Genomic DNA, 20,401 nt, shown 5'->3' on the forward strand with positions numbered 1-20,401 from the left:
CAGAAAAAAAAACCACTTAGAATAGCATTCGTAATACAACTCTGCTTAACGTCTGTCGAGTTCGGTTTTATTTCTTTCTTCTTTTTTTAGACATTTCTTTCTTTTTACGCCTTATCAGATGCCGAAAGGTTTTGTAATAGAACTCGGCTTCTTGTATGTGGTCAGTTACGAAGGAAGGGGGGTGGGGAAATAAATGAATACAAACAGATTACATTAACCGTTTAGAGGGCTACGCCCAAAATACGAGTAATGACCGATTTTGATAACAAACCCAAAACAAAATAAATTTATTATTCTCGTAATGAGATTGGGAGAGATTTGTGTGGCAACTTTTTACCACATCAAAAAACAGATATCAATAAAAAGTTGCGATAATCGCAACTGGTTTATGCTTTTAATTCAATTATAGATGCTAGAAATTGAGGATTTCTTTTTGGCCATTAAAATAATTGTAGTTTACTCTTAAAGTTGCTGAAAATTACGGTTATTACATTAAGTTTGTTAATATTTTGTAATAAAATAATTTCGTTTTCAATTTTATATACATATATGTATGTATGTATGTTTGGTAATTAAAATAATCTCGTGTCGTGTGTAATTAAATCGCAACTCGTTTTTTGACAAATGAATTCGCGAAATTTCTTTCATTTTATATAATTTCTCTAGGTCTTGTTGTTGTTGTTTTAGTTGTTGTTGTTGTTGGCTGTTGCGAGTGCATAAATATTTGTGAGTATTTCAGGTATTTTAGCCAAAGCACTCCTTGCCAATTTTTATCGCCGCTGGCTCTGGGCTATAAACATATGGTAGACCGAGACTGAGACTGAGACTGCGACTTCGATTGAGACACGCATAATTCGTTTCACTTGCGCTTTTCTGCCAGCTCTGTTGTTGCATTTACACGGATAAGACTTTCAACAGCAGTTGGGATACGCATTTTGCAGTTTGCAATACGACTTCACCTGCTCGGCCAGTTTCGAGACACAAACACAAACACAGACTCGGAGAGTTTTCAACTGCTTTCTATAGTCCCCTCTCTCTCACTCTCTCTCTCTCTCTCACTCTCTCTCTTACGCATTGAGAAACGTAGAAAACCTGAGTGAAATTCCTTGACCAGACTACTTTACTGCCCTCTCTTCCTCTTTTCTCTGATCTCTTCCCATCCCATCCAAGTTGTTGCTGCTTTAAGGAGCGACGATGCGGAATCGGAATTGGAATCTCAGCGACTGAATCTGGTTCACGATCGGCTCCATTTATGGGTTGGGGCCAAATTGGTTTCCTCACTGCAAACTAGGCTAACCTGTCGCCACTTACCTCTTTCCCCCACTCCTCACTCCTCACTCCCCACTCCCCACTTGTGCACTATCTCACTTCTTTTTTTTTGTTGTTTTTTTTGGCTACCTTTCTGAGGTGTCGTCTGGGTCTGGTCGGGTGTCTTTTTGGGCGTTGCGTGTTGCGCAACGCATCAACAGCCAAAAAAAGCCGAAAACAAAACAAAAATGTTGTCTGGACGCAACAATTTTCCCTCGACTGAGGGAACCAAAAAAATAACAAAAAAGTTGTCAAATTTGCATAACATTTCGCTGGGCGACCAAATCGGTTATTGTACAATAGGAAATGGAAAAATGTTGTTAACCAACTCAAGCTCAGAAAAATGCGATCCCCCTCCCACCATCCCCCCCTACACCTTTTCCCAACACACACACACACACACACACACTCACACCCCGTGATCAAGCAAACAAACATGCAGCAAAACAAGAAACTAATTTGCATAAATAACTATTTCTCCTCTTTCTTTATATTTTGTATTTTTCTTTCTTTTTTTTTTCGTTCATTCGTTCGTTCGTTTGTTGTTAACAACAAAAGTTGCGTGTGACTTTTGGCCAAAAGTCTGATATCAAGTGGATATATATACATATTATAGTATATGAAATGGCATTACAGCTTTCTCACGATCTTTGTGCACGCATCCAAGCATGAACTGTGGCGTTATTACACCTTCTTCTTCTTCTTCTTTTTCTTATAGTTCAGTTTCTTCTGCTTACTCTATATATAGCCCAGATTCCAATGATGCCCTCGAGATTCTATCAAAATGTCGCTCTGGCATTATTTTATTGTCGTTTTGTGTTTTGCCACTGCTGAGTCAGCTAATCTAATCATTTCTTTTTTGGCAAGCTTTGCTTTTCAATTTGATATCATACGATGTAATTTTAAGCTAACTCCATTACGCATGCTACGCCTTAAAGCAAAGTGTGTCACACAATTTGTGGCCATGAAAATGTGTTTGGCCCAAAAGTGGAGCATCAAACACTGTCAACGCTGTTTGCAAACCATTTTCTTCTCTTCATATAATTTCATCTAATTTCATTTCATTTGCATTTCATTCCATTATGTTTCATTAAATTGCATTCCGTTCCATTTCATTCCATTCTGTTTCATTAAATTACATTCCATTCCATTTCATTTCATTGCGTTTCATTCCATTCTCTTGCATTCCATTTCATTGCATATCATTCTAATACATTTCTAATCATTCCATTCCATTCTAATTCAGTTCATTTCATTCCCTTTGATTTCATTGTTTCCACTCCCATTTCATTTCATCCCATCCCATTCCATTTAATTTCAAGCCATCTTTTTTTGATTTCATTTCATTCCATTTCATTTCATGCCATCTTTTTCAATTTCTCTTTATTCAAATTAATTTCATTTGATAACATTTAATTTCATTCCACTTTATTTCATTCTATATCTCTTCATTCCCTTTCATATCATTCCATTCTAATTCACTTCATTTCATTCCTTTTGATTTCATTGTTTCCACTCCCACTGCATTTCATCCCATTCCATTTAATTTAATTTCATTCCATTCCATTTCATTTCCTGTCATTTTATTTCATTCCATTTCATTTCACGCCATCTTTTTCAATTTCTCTTTATTGAAATCAATTTCATTTGATAACATTTAATTTCATTCCATTTAATTTCATTCTATACCTCTTCATTTCATTTCATTCTATTGTATTTCATTTCATTCCATTCCATTCCATACCATTCCATTCATTCTATTATATTTCATAAAAATCTATTTCTCTTTATTTTATTAAATTACATTCCATTCCATTTCATTTCATTGCGTTTCATTCCATTACATCTTTTTTCATGGCATTTCATTTCATTCCCTTGCATTCCATTTCGTTGCATATCTTTCTAATTCATTCCCTTTCATTCCATTCCATACAATTTCAGATCATTTCTTACTATTTGAATTCATTGCTTCCGAACCCATTTAATTTCATTCCTTTTCGTTTCATGTCATCTTATTCCATTTCTCTGTATTCCTATTAATTTCATTTGATAACATTTAATTTCATTCCACTTTATTTCATTCTATATCTCTTCATTTCATTTCATTCCATTCCATTCCATACCATTCCATTCTATTGCATTTCATAAAATTCTATTTCTCTTCATTTCATTAAATTACAATTAATTTTATTTCATTCCATTTCATCTCATTCCATTCCATTTCATTCAATTATATTTCATTTAATTCTATTTCTCTTAATTCCATTTTATTGGATTTCATTTCATTTCACTTCATCGCAATCCATTTCATTCCATTCCATTCCATTCCATTCCATTCCATACCATTACATTCTATTGCATTTCATAAAATTCTATTTCTCTTCATTTCATTAAATTACAATTAATTTCATTTCATTCCATTGCATTTCATTTCATTCCATTCAATTTCATTTCATTCCATTCCATTTCATTCCATTGCATTTCATTCAATTACATTTCATTTAATTCTATTTCTCTTAATTCCATTTTATTGCATTTCATTTCATTGCAATTGAAAATTCATTACATTACTTAAACGCTTTTTACAATTTACGCACCTGCGACAAAGTTGCAACAAGCGACAAGCAGCTGCCCACCTGCAGCATGCAGCATGCAGCATGATTGCATTGGAAAAGCTGTCAGCCAATTGAGTGGACTGCAAAAGTTACTTAGAGAAATACGACTTGTAACTTTCACCGCCACCGAGGAGCCATTGGCAAATGGAAATGGATAGCCACAAAAAGTTTCCCTACAGCCTCCGGGCAGGATAGTCAACCAAATACCACAACCAAACAGGTGGCGTTTTTTTTTTTGTTTGTGTTATGTTGTGTTGGGGTCACCAGCGAGTGTAATCTAAGGTTTACATTATGCATTTACCCAGGCCATTAGCAGAGATTTCAAATCTCATCTGTGACAACGAACGAACAAACAAACAAATAACACAAAACAAAAACAGGCAACAGGCTAAAAAAAAAAAAGCAGAAAAAATGACGTAGTCATTGACGCTGGGAAAGTGAAAAATCTCACACATTTTAGCAACTGCAACTCACAAATGCAATTTAATTGTGTTAAACACTTTTTTTTGTTTTGTGTGGCACGATGATGTGGATGACATGGCCACTGCCACGCCCTAAACCAACAGCACACAAGTGCTTCCAAGAGACAATAGTATCCCAAGTTAGCTCAACACTTAATTTGCTTTTGACTTCTGTTGTGTTTTTGCTATTTGCTTTGCACTCAGCATTTTCCGATTGGAAGAAAGCACAGAAAACACTCTCTTAAGATTATTTTTATCAATGCACTTAAGCAAATAAATAGTTCATTTGCAAAACTAAAATTTAATCGATTTCGAGTTGAAAGAACATAAATGAAACTGTGGAATAAGTGTTTAGAAAAAAGTTTAACTAGGTTTATGTTTAAATACTTTAGCACTTTTTGCTTTCTACTTGTTTTAAGATTCTATAAAAATAAGCACAATCTTCTATGCTAATGCTTTAAATTAACAAACAAAAAAATAAAACAAATTGTGGATAGAAATTGAAAAGCTTAAATGAAACTTTTTAAAGGTAAGGTCAAAACGAAATAAAATTATTTTTATATTTTTTTCAATCTATAACGATGTTAAGAATCAAAAAAAAATATATATATTAAATCAAAGCATGCCAAATAGCCAAACAAAAAAAAACTGCTAAATCTTTAAATATAAAAACCTAAAGCAAAAGTTTAAGCTTTAATCTTTACTACTTGAATTATTTATAATTTCTTTATTTAAGCTGCATCTTAAAGCATTTAAAAATACTAAACAAATCTGTTTCCAGCATCAAGTTATAACTTAAATCTTAAGTACCTAAATTCCTGGTTTTTAGAACTTACGAATATAGGTATATTTAGAGTACAAAATCAAAGAAAATAAATATGGGAGAAATGTGTAAAGAAAATGGTTTAAGCTAAAATCTTGAATAATTTCAATTTCTTAAAATAGTCATTAAAATTAAAGTTTTTAGAAAATGAGAGAAATAAATCAGTTTCTACAACGAAGCCAAAACTTTTCAAATAAAAATTTATTTCTCAATTTGAAAATCATATTTCTTTTTATAAGATTGAAGAATCTAAATTAAAGCTTTAAATGTAGACAAAATATAATTAGAAGATTTCAACAAAAGAGAGTAGAGTTGCCTTTTTTTCTGACTACTTAACAATTAGAACCTTTCACTAAATAAGAGTAGAGTTGCCTTCTTTTCTGACTACTTAATAATTAGAACCTTTCACTAAATAAGAGTAGAGTTGCCTTTTTTTTCTGTGATACAAATCAGCAAACAAATGGCACACAGTGTCGTTGGTGTTGACTTATTGCTTAACTTGGTCGGCATATTTGCGCAGCGACCGATCAAATTAATTGTTATCGCCCAACAAACATGCCAGCAACATGCAAACAAACAAGTGAACAAACAAACAAATATGCACACACACACACACACACACATTTATTGAAGAGACAATCTAGCAAACAATCTGCATATTTCTGTATGTTTTATTACTGCCTTTCCTACGTTTTTTTTTTTCGTTTTTTTTTTGTTTTTGGCTAATCAGCATATGTACACAACGTGGGCATATATACACATCGAATATACATATTTATATATTCAAATTGTGAAATATCTTTTTTGGGAGTGGTCTGGGCTGTTTCCCAGAACGTGGCTAGAGGCAGAGCCAGAGACTGAGACTGAGGCCCAACCATTGTCATTGCCATTGTCATTGTCATTGATCGATTGTTCGCTGTCCTCCATATAATGCATGCACAAATGAAAGTCTGAAAAGACTTTTGCAAGCCAGCAAGATGATGACGAACGAGATGCGATGATGCTCATCAGAGCTTAGAGCTTTGCTCAGGGATATCGAACAGTTCATGGCTCTAGGTGGTGAGATTTCATTCATAAATAGGGCTAATGACAGTTGTTGCTCAGTTAATTTGTTCAATGTAGTTCTGCAGTACAATTTTGAGATAGTTTGTCTCAATCAGAATGCACTTAAGAAATGGCATTCTAAGTACAAAGGCGCTATGAACTCGGCTCTCTCCGTCTGTCTGTCTGTCTGGCAATTTGACGCAACCTTTTGATGGGTGGCAGGGGTAAGGGGGCACTGCACATGAAATGGAATAATGAAAATCAAACTGCAGAACCGAAACAATTTTCCCAACAAATTATGACAGGCAACACAGTCGGCGAATGGGACGAGCAAAGAAAGCAATCAAAAGGGCCAATCATTCTTGGCCCGGCAGGTCGTGAGTGCGCCAAGAGCCAAGCACGGAGTCTTACCAAAAAAATGAGAAAAAAAAACACTACACAAATTGTTTTATACCCTCTTCTGATTCTACTTCTACTTCTTGGCGAACGTAATCGGCCAGATTGCCGGCAGTCTGACAAAGAGAGAAAGAGAGAGAGAGGGTCGAGACCCCGAAACTGAAAAGGTTACAGCACACACACACACACACACACACAGAGAACATTAAAACTGAGAACTCAGACCCTGCATGGAAATTAACACTTGTAGAACTCATCCGAAAATGCGACGCTTCGAGGTTTTTCTTTTGGTTAACTTTGTCGACGTTTTTTTGTGTTTTGTTTTTTGTTTTTTGCTTTTCGTGGCGGATGTTCATAAAGTTAAGTTGTAGAGAAGTAACATGGGTTCTATGAAGTCAGCGTAGCGTAACAAAAACCCACAAAGAAACACGACAAATAAAAACAGTTCCACTTGACGCCGATTATAATGGAGTAACAAAACTAATCATCATCTTATCAACAATTGGAATCATCCATAAACAATTGCCCAATTCATCTGATTTGATGTCTTTGCAGTGCTTTTTTGCCGCCTCCATCTGTCTGTCTGTCTGTCCGTCTCTTCATTTTAAAGCTATTGCTGCGATTTAGATGAATCTAACTATTACTATTTGTTACTATAAATTTAACTAAAATCATATTTGAAGTCATGAATAATATTCTAAGTATATAATGTGGAAAACAAATATCTATGATTTATCGTTGAACAGTTTGCATTTACTATATATATAATGGATGTGTCTTAGACTAATGATACAACATCAGAAAAGAACAAAATACAAATCGAACGGTAAATGAATTTCTTAAATATATTAAGAGTATTGTGTAAAACCAATCTTGACTCTAGAACCCTATGATCAACGACTTCTAGCCATAAGAGTTCAAATACTCAATGATCATTAATGATGCCCAAGAGCTCGACCAGCAACTAGCAATTAAATAAATTCAAATAAAGAAAAATAAAAATACTAAAACTATTTTTAACTTTTTTATAGTAATCAAAACATGGGAATTAAACTTTAATTTAGGAACAAAAATAGTGTAAATATGCAAGAAATATATTTAACCTTTTTTATGGTAATGAAAAATTTAAGAACATAAAAATATATTTAACTTTTTTATAGTAATCAAAACATGGGACTTACTCTTTAATTTAGGAACAAAAATAGTGTAAATATGCAAGAAATAAATTTAAATTGTTTTAAAGTATTGAACACATAGGATTTCATTTTTAATTTAGAAACAAAAAAGTGTAAATATGCAAGAAATACATTTAACCTTTTTTATGGTAATGAAAAATTTAATAACAATAAATATATTTCACTTTTTTATAGTAATGAAAACTAAGGATTTCATCTTTAATTTAGAAACAAAAAAAAGTTTAAATATGCAAGAAATACATTTAACTTTTTTATAGAAATGAAAACATAAGAATTACTCTTTAATAGATGTGCCAATAGTTCGCCTTTCTTGAATGTGTGTATGATAATAAAAACTATAATCATTATATTGTAATAAACTTTGTGATTTGTTCAGACAACTTTATCGAACATGCTGTCAATAATGTGACTGCATTGGAATGCCGAAAGCTGTCGTTGAACTAAGGGCGATCCTACAGGTTGTTATGAGACTCAACATCGACTGGGTGTGGGTCACGGCTGGTTGCAAGTTGCGCCCGAGTGGCGTTCAACTGTGACCAGGTTGTGGAGGTGGCAGGTTGCAAGACTGCATCCGGCAGAGCAAGTGCTTTAGGGGGTTAGGGAAAGGGTGGAGGAGGGGGGGAAATGCTCAATTAAGTTGGGCAAACTTTCTACACACGCCTACCGAAAATCAAATCAGAAATCAAGTACAGAAGTTGTTTTTGTTGTTGTTGGTGCAAACTTACGCGAACAAAGCAAAATGGCAGCGCTTGCGGCTCGTCGTCGTCGCCATCGTTATCCATGTTGCCGTTTTGATTGTGCAGCAGCTTGTTGTTGACTTGTGTTGTTGTGTCTTCCTCTTCGTCTTCGGTGGCGTTGACGCTGACGCTGACGTTGACGCTGACTGCGGCTGCGGCATCCATTTTGTATTTGTATTTGTATTTGTCTTGTTTTCGTTTTTATTTTATTTTATTTATATATTCTTTCGACTTTTAAGAACAACAGCACGTTGCACGTTGCGTTTCACGAGTCAATTGCGATTATTGTTGCTGCTGTTGTTGCTGTTGCTCTTATTGTTTAGTATGTTTTATTGTAATTACCACGCGGCGGCTGTTTTAATTGCAATTAACATGAGCATTAAACATTGACTTCAATCACCGCATACGCAATTCACAATTCGCAATACGTATACGCGAGAGTAATTCAAGTAATTCAAATAATAACTAGCGGTTATTTTTCCTCCTTCTCTCCTTTTGCCTCTTCTACCTGTTGTTGTTGTTGTTGTTGTTGCTGCTTCGCTGTCTCTCTTTTGCTCTTTGTGCAAATTTCACTTTTTCCGCGGGGAAGTTTTCAGTTTTCAGTTTCAGTTGCAATTTTCATTGAATTGCCATTAAGCATCATTATGCTGCAGTTAAAGAGAGGCACCGTTATACATACATATGTATGTATGTGTATTGTATATACATATATTGTATATATCTATGCTCTATATGCAACATAAATGCACAGCTTCATTTAATTGCCAACAGCGAAAAATGCATGCAAAAAAAAAAAAAAAAACAAAACTGAATGCAATTGTTGTTATTGTTGTTGTTGTTATTGTTTGCTGATCGTGTCGTGTGTTTCGCTCGTTTCTGCTTCTTGAAATGGGAAAGTTTATCTCAGCTCGTTCCGCTTTTCTGATTAATCTGATGTAGTACGCGATTATACTGCCGTATATGATCTCTATTCATTGTCGTCGCATGGCCAACTAATCACATACATACTATATTTATTAAAAAGTACTTCATTTAGTCACTTTAGTTATCTCAGCTCTGCAATCTTATCAAGCGACACAAAAATACACACACACACACACACAACAAATATCCATTGCAGTCTAACTATGAATCATCACTCATTACTTTGCTCATCTTTACAGCAGCAGTTAAAATTTTGCTAATCCCAAATTACTCGAAAAAATACTTGTTTCATTTAATTCCTCTTTGGATCGATGGTGGTAATCGATACTTGCACTCCAATTGGAATATGTTTCTCGACATGTGCTATCCTCAAACTCTCGTTTGTTAAGAAAATAAACATGCCAAAAGTAAATCTTGCTTCATTCAAAAAAAAAAAAAAAAGATTTATTATCTCATTTAAAACCCTCTGCTTCAGCATAAAAATACTTCTCGAGCTCTAATCCTTTTATCGACGCCCTTTTATCGCTGCCTGTCATCGATACTTATTATTCGAGTCCAATTGGAATAGCCCAATAACCCATTCCACTTTGCTGTTTATATTGAGCTTTGAGACAACAACAACAAACAACAGAAAAGGTTTTTTTTTTGTCCGATTTGTCGCTTTCTATCGTTGTTTGTGCGGCATTTAACAAATGACGTGCAGCTCTAAGAATCTTCAATAACAATAGCAACAACAACAATGCAGCATCACAAGAAGAAGAAGAAGCAGCAGCAGCAAACAGCAACAATAGCTTCAAGTTCTGGGTCTTCAAATGGGGAGGGAGGTGTGGTGCGGTGTGCTGAGGTGGGAGGGAGGGGGGCGCGTGACTAAACTGGTTGGCATTTTTAATTTGTTATTCTCGAATGCCAACAATTGACACAAATACACGGAGAGTAGACGAAACGAATTTATCTACAATGCATGGTAAGTAGCTTATTCTGCTACTGCTGCTGCTTCTTCTTCTTCTTCGTCTTCTTATTCGGTGTTAGCTGCTGCAACGGAACTGATCTTTTGTTTCACTGCTGCTTCATTAACTTTTCCACATCATCAGCAGCAGCAGCAACAGCAACAACAACTCTATCCACATTCACCCACTGAAATTTATCGTTTCGTTTCGTTCGTATTCTCTTTTTCATTTTTTGTTTTTGCAGCAACTACTTTTTATTAACATTTGCATTTTTCAGCTTTTGCGTACTTGGGAGTTCACAATATTTACCTTCCGCTGTTCACAAGCTGCTAAAACAACAACCACAACAACAACAACGGCCACACTTGTTGCCCGTTATATTTTTGCTTCTCTTTTTTTTGTGTTGTGTTGTGTTGTTGTCGTATTTATTGGATAAACAAAAGATTTCTAATTTGTATGACACTCACACTAACTCACACGCTCGCTATCTGTGTGTTGGCTGCTGTTCGGCAAAAGGTGAGTTTTTGTGTTTTAACTCGATTTTTTATCTAACGCAGTCGTTCGTTGATATCGTTGCACTTTCCACTGGCCAAAACAAAACAAAACGAAAAAAAAACACACACTAGACGCAACAGGTTGCTACCTCAAAGCGGCGAACAGAAACTAGCGTTTGGTGCGCACGCTCAACTCGACTGTGTACAACTACTGAAGGGGACCAGCAGCGCCGTTTCCCGTTTCGATTTCCAAAATATAACCAAACTCCATTTGCTAGTATTTCGTCAGTATTTTTAAAGCAAGCAGTGCACCAAAGATGTGGTCACATTGAAGCCGGCATGTAGTTCACTTTCAAAATTATCGATAGACATGAGCGAATCATAACAATTGCACCCAACAGCTTAAAGTGTAACGGTTTTTCAACATTCAAATAAAACGGAGTTCAATTTTACTAAAATACGGATTTCCTGCACTGCACCGCTTAAAGAGTGACCGTTTAATAAAGGCTTTCACCGAATAGTTGTGTCAATGTGAATAATTTATAGAGCTATTTAAGGAAGCCACAAGTTGCCTTTTCTGTAGTAATTTAAGCAAAGTTTCAAATTAAGCGTAGATTGCTGTTTTTATATGACAAGGAAACCAAATTGGGATGGTATTTTTCCATTGAATTCTGTTTAATTCAGTTTATTTTTATTGCCAATTATATTATTGTTTTTTATTTCTCTTCTGTCTCTTTGTCTTATATATATATTCTTATATATATATTCAGTCCATTGGTGTTTAAATTTCAACTACTTAAGGACGTAACCATTTGGCGAGAAAAAAAACTAATTTGTTAAATTTGCATATTTGTTAACACCATTGTGCACAATTTGCATATGGCCGTGCCATTTTGTAGATTTGTAAAATATATCGATATATTGATACCTTTATTTATGTTCAACAACCCTAGAAGGTATTTCTGATGCTCAGGTGAGTTGGTCACATTCTTCCACGACAGCTGAGCTAGCAACAAAAATAAATATCGAATTTGTGTTTGTGTGTTAGAGGCTAATAGAAGTGGTTTCTTATGTTTTTCGGGAGCATTAAATAGGTAACGCCCTTGGTAAATACAAAACAATACTACACTTGGAATCAGCTCATACGACCAGCAAAATAAAGTGGCTTATCTAAACACTGAAAAAAAATCAAGCAAAACATTAAAATTTTTAGTGTCGATTAAATTGGCGAGTGGCGGTTTGTTTTGAATTTTTATATAATTATTCACATATATTTTTGTTGTTGCACAAAACAAAAAAAGACTTCAAAGCGGACGCAGTCCCGGCCATGTACACATACTTACACACACACACATGCCCACACATATAGAATTTTCTTGCTTAGAGCTTGTGAAGTGTTATTATACACTTTAACAGACGGAGATGCTGACTTTTACAAGCGCTTTGACAGCTGACAGCTCCCAAATGACAGATTGCATGCACAGCACAGAGAGAGCAGAAGCGTTAGCTGCCTAAAACAATAGTTGGATATTTAAAGTATAGACAAATAATGTATGTATGAGTATATGTATCATTGAAAATAGTTTTTAGCAGACAAACGGTCTATAACACTAATTAATCCTCCTAATGCATGTTGAAAATATGCAAGACGGAATTAAATAATCCAATTGCAAGCAAAGAGACGGAAAAACGTATACAACTTTTTTATATTATTAAACAATAGTTGTAGAAATTCAATTGATGAGTAACATTTATCTAACGGAAAAGTCGATATCAATATATTTGTAATACGTCTTACTTAAATGATAATTCCTTTACTTCGAACGAAAAATGGAATTTAGTTAAATGCCATTTTGAAATTGTAAAATTCGTGTAAAAATCGTAAAAATCAGAAGCTTACTAGTTTGTACTTGTGCGCATTTATAACATACACTTTATAAATATACATTTTGGTTGAATATGTTTCACTTTTCACATTACAGAGGTCGCCGTAGGAAGGAAGGAAGAGATGACCGACCGCCGAGGATTGCGTCGTAGTGTACAGCAGTGTATCAGCGATTATCCGTATCATAATGCCAATGATCTCCAAACCGATCTGCAAGCCAGCTGCAAAAGTGAGTGTAGAACTCATTGTCATCATGATCGACCAGTGCCCATTTTTTTTTTTTTTTTTTTTTTTTTTTTTTTTTTTGTTCTCCCCATGTCTTTATCTCTGTGGTGCAGAAGTGCAATTTTGGGCGATTATGATTGCGATTTATGATTTATGATAGTGGCAACTACTAATTTCTGGATTGTGTGCGTGTTATATATATATATATATATATACATATGTATATGTTTTGTTTTTTTCCAGATTCGCTGGACTTTGTGCAACGCCTGAGCCTCTTGAATAAATTTGATGTGCACACCGGCTGCGTGAACACGGTGAACTGGAATGCCAGCGGCACACATTTCGTCTCCGGCTCCGATGACAATCATCTGGTCATCACCGAGGCCAAAACGGGCCGCATCGCCGTCCGCTCCAAGACAATGCACAAGCGGCACATATTCAGTGCTCGCTTTATGCCGCACACCAACGATCAGGCGATCGTCTCGTGCTCCGGCGAAGGCATTGTGATGCACACCGAATTCCTTGCACCCTACGGATCCGGCAAGAGTCGACCCGAGGAGGCGCTCATCGATGACGCCGGCCGGGCGGCCAGTCTGTTCGATTGCCACGCCTTTGGCAGCACGTACGATGTGCAGCCGCTGCCCGATTGTCCGCGCACGTTCTTGAGCTGCGGCGAGGATGGCACCGTCCGCTGCATCGATCTGCGCATCAGCAGCAGCTGCCTGGAGGCGGTCTGTGAGCAGCACATCTTTATCACAGCGCCCTGTGCTGTCACCGCCATGGATGTGGCGCCCATCAACTATCACAACATCGCCATCGGTTGCTCCGATTCGATAGTGCGACTCTACGATCGTCGCATGCTCACGTACTCGACCACGGATCGTGAACGCATCACCTGGCCACTGAAGGCATATCCCATACCCATGGAGTATACGCGTCGTCACTATCGACCGACGTGCGTCAAGTACAGCGCCGATGAAACGGAGCTGCTGGTCAGCTATTCGATGGAGCAGCTGTATCTGTATGATCTGCGACATCCTGGCTACGAAGATGGCGAGCTGCTCAAGAGCGGCTGCTATACGCCCAAGCTGCGGCGCGACGATGATCCCGAGGCGCAAATGCCGCGTCTGCGCTTTCGCGGCGATTGGTCCGACACGGGACCCAATTCGATGGCCACCACCGAGCAGGGACAGAATCGCCTCAATGTCGGACAGGCGCGACCGCCGCTTGAGCCGGGCGTGTTGAATCGCCTAAGCGACGAAATCTTTCGCATGCTCAACTCCCAGACACGTCCGTCACGTCCCCTTGCTGCCAGTAACAACAGCAGCGGTGGCGGTAGCGGTGGCGGTGGCAACAACGGCGGTGGTGGCAGCAACAACAGCGGCAGCAACAGCACTCCACGAAGCGGCGGCGGACACTTGAGCTGGCAGGATGCCGTCATGCGTACGCTGGACAATCGCAGCGAGTCGGCTTTAAATCGCAGCAGCAGCCAGCTTCTGACACAGATCAGCATGCAGCCAGGCAATCCAATTGAGGCGTCCTCACCACCCACGCCGCCTCCACCGGCAACAGCAACTAGATCCCCAACTGCTGATGGTAAGTCTGAGCACACCATCACACCTAAGTGTCGTAAGTATTACTACTACGAAATATTCCATAAGGTATAGTTTTTCCATTTATTCGAGGGAGAATTATTTTTTAAAGTAGAATAGAATTAGAATTATTTTTTATACCCATACACATAAGTGTAATAAGTATTATTATGAAATGTTCCACAAGATATAATTCTTTCCATTCATTTCCATTTATTCGAGGGAGAGCGCGAATTCTTTTTTAAAGTAGAATAGAATTTAAATTATTTGTTATACCCACTACCCATACACATAAGTCTAATAAGTCTTATTATGAAATATTCCATAAGATAAAGTTATTTCCATTTATTCGAGGAAGAGTGCGAATTCGTTTTAAGGTAAAATAGAATTAGAATTATTTTTTATACCTATTACCTACATAGAGTAGAAGGCTATTATGACTTTGTGCCTCCTTGAAGTGTTCATATGTAACAGAACAGGCAGAAGTAAGCACCTCTGACCCTATAAATTATATATATTCTTAATCAGTGTCAAGAACCTAGACGATATAGCCACGTCCGTCTGTCCATATGAAACACTCGATCTCAGAGGCTATAAGAGATAGAGCTATAATTTGTTATGTTCATGCATCTGTTATGTTTCCACACAGGTCACAGACTTCACACCCACTTTCGCCCCCACAAATCGACAAAAATCGAATAACAAGCGTAGTTTTCTGTAAATACAACTAGAACTATAGTTTAAATGATTCCTGCAAATTTAGTTGGAATCAGATAACAATTTTAGAAGTTATTTAAGAAATACTTTTGCATTATGAAATTCGCTTACTTACAACGGATCTTAGTAGGCTAAGCTGACATTCTGGTATATTTTGCACTTTATGGTATAATTTGAATGTATGAATATAGTACACTATATAAACATACCAAACATATCTTTTTGTATATGAATATTTTAAGTATTTTTGGAGCATATTAATTCGGTATTTTTTTTAATTAATAATGTGCTGATTTGGTTTGGCTCACAATCTTATGTTTTGTGCATTTTATGGTATATTTTGAATGTGGTACTATATCAATATACCAAATATAGCCTTTGAAATATATTTTTAGTATTTTTTGAGTATTTTAATTCGGTATACATATTTTAAAATTAATACCGCACTGTTTTGCTTTTATTCAAAATGGGCGACAGGTATCTCACAGTCGAGCACACTCAATTTCAACTATAGCTTTCTTACTTATTTTGTATCTAAATATGTTGACTATAAAAATTGGTAATTTTTAAAGTTTGCATTGAAAAACATAATAATTTTCATTTATTTTATTTCACAAGTAAAAGTTAATTAATCAAAACAATTCAGTTCAATATAAATAAAATGTTCTTCATTTAATTTATTGCACAAATATAAGTTAATGAAGTAAAATAATTCGGTTCAATAGAAACATTTTTTTGCTTGTTTTCAGTATATTGAAGATTCGCTCTTTTTAGTTTATTTTATTAAATGAAATTTTCGTACAAACAAAAGAACATTTTACCATAACATCGCAGTTAAATATGCCTAATAATGAATAATAATAATAAATTAAAAATTTACTACAAATACTTAAATAACTTCAAGGCAAATTTCTAAAACTTTCGAATTTCAAAGAATTTTAATAAGTTAACTATATCTTACAACAACAAAAATGTATTGATACTGTCCTGCTTTTCGAATATAATATATTATTCGATTGTCTATAGAAACAACAATATGAATAGATTCTTTGTTATTAGATATATCTCAACACTTATAATCCATTGAACAATAGTTTTGGAAAATATAAAAATTGCAATTTTAGAGGTGATCATTAAACGGCATTATTTTTATACAAAATCGGAACTTTCAAAAATAATTAAATAATTCAAGAATCTGTATTTTGGGATTTATGTTGTTGTAACCTATTATGTTAGGTATTAAGTATGTTGATTATATTTAAACTTATATATTGTAATGTTTCCTAACTGTTGAAAACAGTCTTTATAAGGTTTTATTTTTAATTTACAATTTAAACATTTGTATACTTATTAAGTCACAATTTTTGTTATACTATCTTTACTAAAATATAAGCTTTAGATTAGCAAAGTTTTAATTTATGGCTGAAATAGTATGTTTTATTGTAGGTAGACTTTCATTGAACTTTCATAGAATTTGTATGCTATAGATTGAAAGAGCAAAGCAAAATGCACGCACTCTTTCACACTCATTTCGATACGATTTGATTTAAGTTAATAATACCCAATATTCTTGCAGTAACCATGATAAATGCTGAAAAAGTGACAACCGAAGCTGAAACCGAAGCCACAGATGCAAATCAAAAGATGGACACTGAGACAACAGAGAAAAGCGCTGAATCAGAAGTGGAGACGGAGGCGGAGACGGACACCAAAGAGGATACGGATATGGTGGAGATGAAAGGAGATGGCCCAAAGTATCCGATAACGAAATTCGACTATGTGAAAATGTCATTTAGTGGACATCGCAATTCGCGCACAATGGTGAAGGGCGCGTGCTTTTGGGGCGATGATTTCATAATGTCTGGATCGGATTGTGGCCACATCTTTGTGTGGCAACGTCAGACGGGGAAAGTGGTGAAAACCCTGCTGGCCGATCATCGTGTGGTGAATCGCGTTCAGCCGCATCCCACGTTGCCGTATCTGCTCAGCTCTGGCATCGATTACAATGTGAAACTCTGGGCACCCATCGATGCGGCAGCCAGCTTCGATGAGGCGGGCACAACTGGGGTAAGTTCACCAAAGCGAAGATATCCATGATAATGAATAATATAATGTATCACTTGCAGCTGATGCAGAGCAATGAGATAATGCTGGTGGAGGCACGCGATACAATAACGGTACCTGCACAGATCATGATACGCATCCTGGCCAGCTTGCATCAGTATCGTCGCCTGATGCATGCCACCGAAGGAGGCGCCACGGCGGCCAATGCGGCATTCAGACAGCGACGCAACGAAGCCATCGTGGCAATGTCAGCTGGCGAGGGGGGCGAGGCAGAGGCTGGTGCAATGGACACCGAAGCGATGGAGACAGAGGCTTTTGTCACACTCGAGGTGATCGAGAGCGACGGCAGCGGCGGCGGAGGCAGCAGCGAGGCTGCCAACAATAATAATAATAATCATAATAATGACAATGCTAACGACGACGGTGATAGCAATGGTGATAACAATCAGAGCAACAGTAACTCAAATGCAACCTAAACTCCCTAAACACACACACAATCTAGTCATTTAATTCACAAAGCTTACCTCCATTGATATACAGTACAACAGAACGTTATATATTATAATTCATTTTTTTTTTTTTTTTTGGGTTTTTTTTTGAATTCACGGAAATCGGCATTACGTAATCGCGAGCACACAAATCCCCCTAAGTTTTAGATAAGATTCCCACACACACACCAACACACAAATACACATACATTCCCCACAGCTATGCAGTCCTGATACGTCGGCCGATTTCTATATTGTACATGTATATCAATGTTGGAAGATTAAAAACGCATACGAAGAAACCATTCGTATAAGACACAAAAAACAACCAAAAAACAAAAAACAAAACAAAACCAAAAAGAAACAACCAAAACAATACTGAGAACGATATCGTAAACACTTGTTCCTTTTTTAAGTTGTAACACTCGCCATAAGGTGCCATTAAACAAGCTAGCTATCATGCATATAACATTATACATTATACATTATTTTGATTTAATACTCGGTACCCAAGTCTGTAAAAAAAAGAACCGCAAACCGCAACAAGCGATTCCACCTAGAGTCAATATAGCCAAATCGGACGTTATCTCTAAGAAATAATCGTTCAGTTGTCATTCAAAATCCGTCATATTTATAAGTTGAATTTGCAACAATTTCGAAAATGTGATGTGCCATACATATGTTATATGCAACTCCAATGAAATTATGCAAAGTGTTGCTTAATCTTTAACAAGTTTGATCAAATCGAAATAAAATACGTTTTTATTTTTATTGTAATAATAACACAATGAGTGGGGCTATATCGACTCTTGATTTGATTTTTAAGATGTTCTCAATAATATTTGTATACGATACCTAAAAATGTTTAGAATAACTTTGCCCATTTTTTTCCCCCATGAGAAAATTCACAAATTCAGAATTCATTTGAGATGTCATATGTTGCTATATATTTTGTTGTAGTATATATAGTTTATATGTACACAATAATCTGCTGGTTAATAATTATTATGTATGTAGATAATCTAAGCTTAAATGCTACACAACTATGTTTAAAATGCACTATATACAAAACATCAACTGATATTATTTACAAATATTCGCCTTTTTGTTTTTTTTTTTTGGTAAACTACATTTAAATATAAATTATTAGATACGATCTAATCAATATGTTGCACATGCTGATCTTTTAACAATTTGTTTATGAATAAATATCATTCTTAAATGTGAATAGTTAATAATTTTATATATTAATATATATATGTATAGTTCCGACTATTAAGTGCGACGCAAGCCCAGGCTATCGATCGTCTCCGTTAACGCAACTTCATTAATATTCGAATCCTCTCGATCATCGTCAGCATTATTATTACTATTATTTCTATTGGCATTTGTATTAGCATTCGAATTAGCATTGACATTGTTAATAATGCCATTGACTGGCTCCGCTCGTGTCGCATATGTGTCGGAGAAGATGTGGGCCAAGGCAACATAGTGACCATAGTTGGATGCACTTGCGCCACTGACGCTGCCCCTGCTGGCTGCCACATCGCATGGCAACTGCTGCTGTTGCTGCTGGGTTTGGGGCTGCTCAATGCGGGGTCTTCGCTGTGGCGGCGGTTGTCCCTCCTCCTGCGATGATGCTGCTGCAGCTGCAGCTGTTGATGTCATTGTGCATTGCGGACTGCTTTCGGATTGCGACACACTGTTGGGGGGCGGCGGCATCCAAAGACCGTGGCGGGCGATTGCTGCACTGATCGCATTGCGTTCAATATCAAAGGCAGGGGCTCGAGCAATCGCTTCGGTTCGATAGTGACGAACTATTTCCAAATTATGGTTCACATAATTCTCACGTTGCGCCTCCGTTAGGAATGCTGTGTGCCACTGTTGCAATTGCTCATCTGTCATATTGTTAACTACACACAGATATTCCGTTTATTTTGTTTCGGTGTTAACAATTCGAATATATAACGTTGTTCCCCAAATGGCCATGAAAATGAAATAAACAAAAGTGCATTAATTCAAATACAAATACGTAGGCGCATACATGTGCGTGTGTGTGTGTGTGTGTCAAGATCTACTTACAGTTAGCATTGCCATTGGATCCTCGCTTCTCCATCGAGTTATCCATTTTTTTGAATAGCAAAATAAATAGTAAATACTTTTGGCGTACTTGCAATTTTGGGTATGTGTATATTGCGTGCAGTGTGACCGCAAGCTGAACCTACAAAATATACCAAATGAACTGTGTATATGCATGGGCACCTAAAAGTATGCAGCATTTTAGTAACAACTTCAATTGGGCTTAAACCCAGTGAACTTCATTACATTGCCGCTGCTATTATTATATATGTTTAACGGTGTCGAAAGTGTTTGTTTGTTGTCTTGAAACTCTAATCGATAAGTTTTCAGGGCTGCATATCCACAATGGCAAAATATGAAAACATCGTACGGTACGATATTTTCTGGAGCTATTTGGTATATTTTA

The 20,401-nt window shown here is 36.4% G+C and overlaps 3 protein-coding genes across 8 annotated transcripts in view; 1 reads left to right on the forward strand and 2 right to left on the reverse strand.

Moving 5' to 3' along the window:
• LOC117577944 (rhophilin-2) overlaps positions 1-11,152 on the reverse strand; it is a 41,436-nt gene extending 30,284 nt beyond the window's left edge. Inside the window, exons 1-2 of the mRNA XM_034262970.2 lie at positions 10,919-11,152; positions 8,569-8,932 (exon numbers count right to left, since the gene is read on the reverse strand). Of these exons, the coding sequence (XP_034118861.1) occupies positions 8,569-8,745 (177 nt within the window). The 5' untranslated portion in view covers positions 8,746-8,932; positions 10,919-11,152. The remainder of the gene's footprint in view (positions 1-8,568; positions 8,933-10,918) is intronic.
• Positions 11,153-11,946: 794 nt separating this feature from the next.
• On the forward strand, positions 11,947-18,295 carry LOC117577943 (DDB1- and CUL4-associated factor 6-like). 6 transcript variants are annotated; one of them, XM_034262963.2, is made up of 5 exons: positions 11,947-12,039; positions 12,928-13,059; positions 13,299-14,684; positions 16,941-17,431; positions 17,491-18,295. In XM_034262963.2, the coding sequence occupies exons 2-5, from the start codon at positions 12,954-12,956 to the stop codon at positions 17,902-17,904; spliced, it is 2,397 nt and encodes a 798-aa protein (XP_034118854.1). In that variant the 5' UTR covers positions 11,947-12,039; positions 12,928-12,953; the 3' UTR covers positions 17,905-18,295. The 6 variants fall into 6 exon arrangements, with proteins under 6 accessions (XP_034118854.1, XP_051858756.1, XP_034118855.1 ...); XM_052002796.1 differs by having other exon boundaries at positions 13,299-14,651; XM_034262964.2 differs by having other exon boundaries at positions 11,965-12,051.
• A 520-nt stretch (positions 18,296-18,815) lies between these two features.
• Positions 18,816-20,159, reverse strand: LOC117577947 (myb-like protein AA). The gene is made up of 2 exons (XM_034262982.2): positions 19,999-20,159; positions 18,816-19,829 (listed from the first exon to the last, which is right to left on the reverse strand). Exons 1-2 carry the CDS (start codon positions 20,042-20,044, stop codon positions 19,192-19,194), a joined length of 684 nt encoding a protein of 227 aa, XP_034118873.1. The 5' UTR covers positions 20,045-20,159; the 3' UTR covers positions 18,816-19,191.
• Positions 20,160-20,401: the final 242 nt, after the last annotated feature.

The sequence above is a fragment of the Drosophila albomicans genome, chromosome X (genome assembly GCF_009650485.2).
Source record: "Drosophila albomicans strain 15112-1751.03 chromosome X, ASM965048v2, whole genome shotgun sequence".
NCBI classification, from domain to species: Eukaryota; Metazoa; Arthropoda; class Insecta; order Diptera; family Drosophilidae; genus Drosophila; species Drosophila albomicans.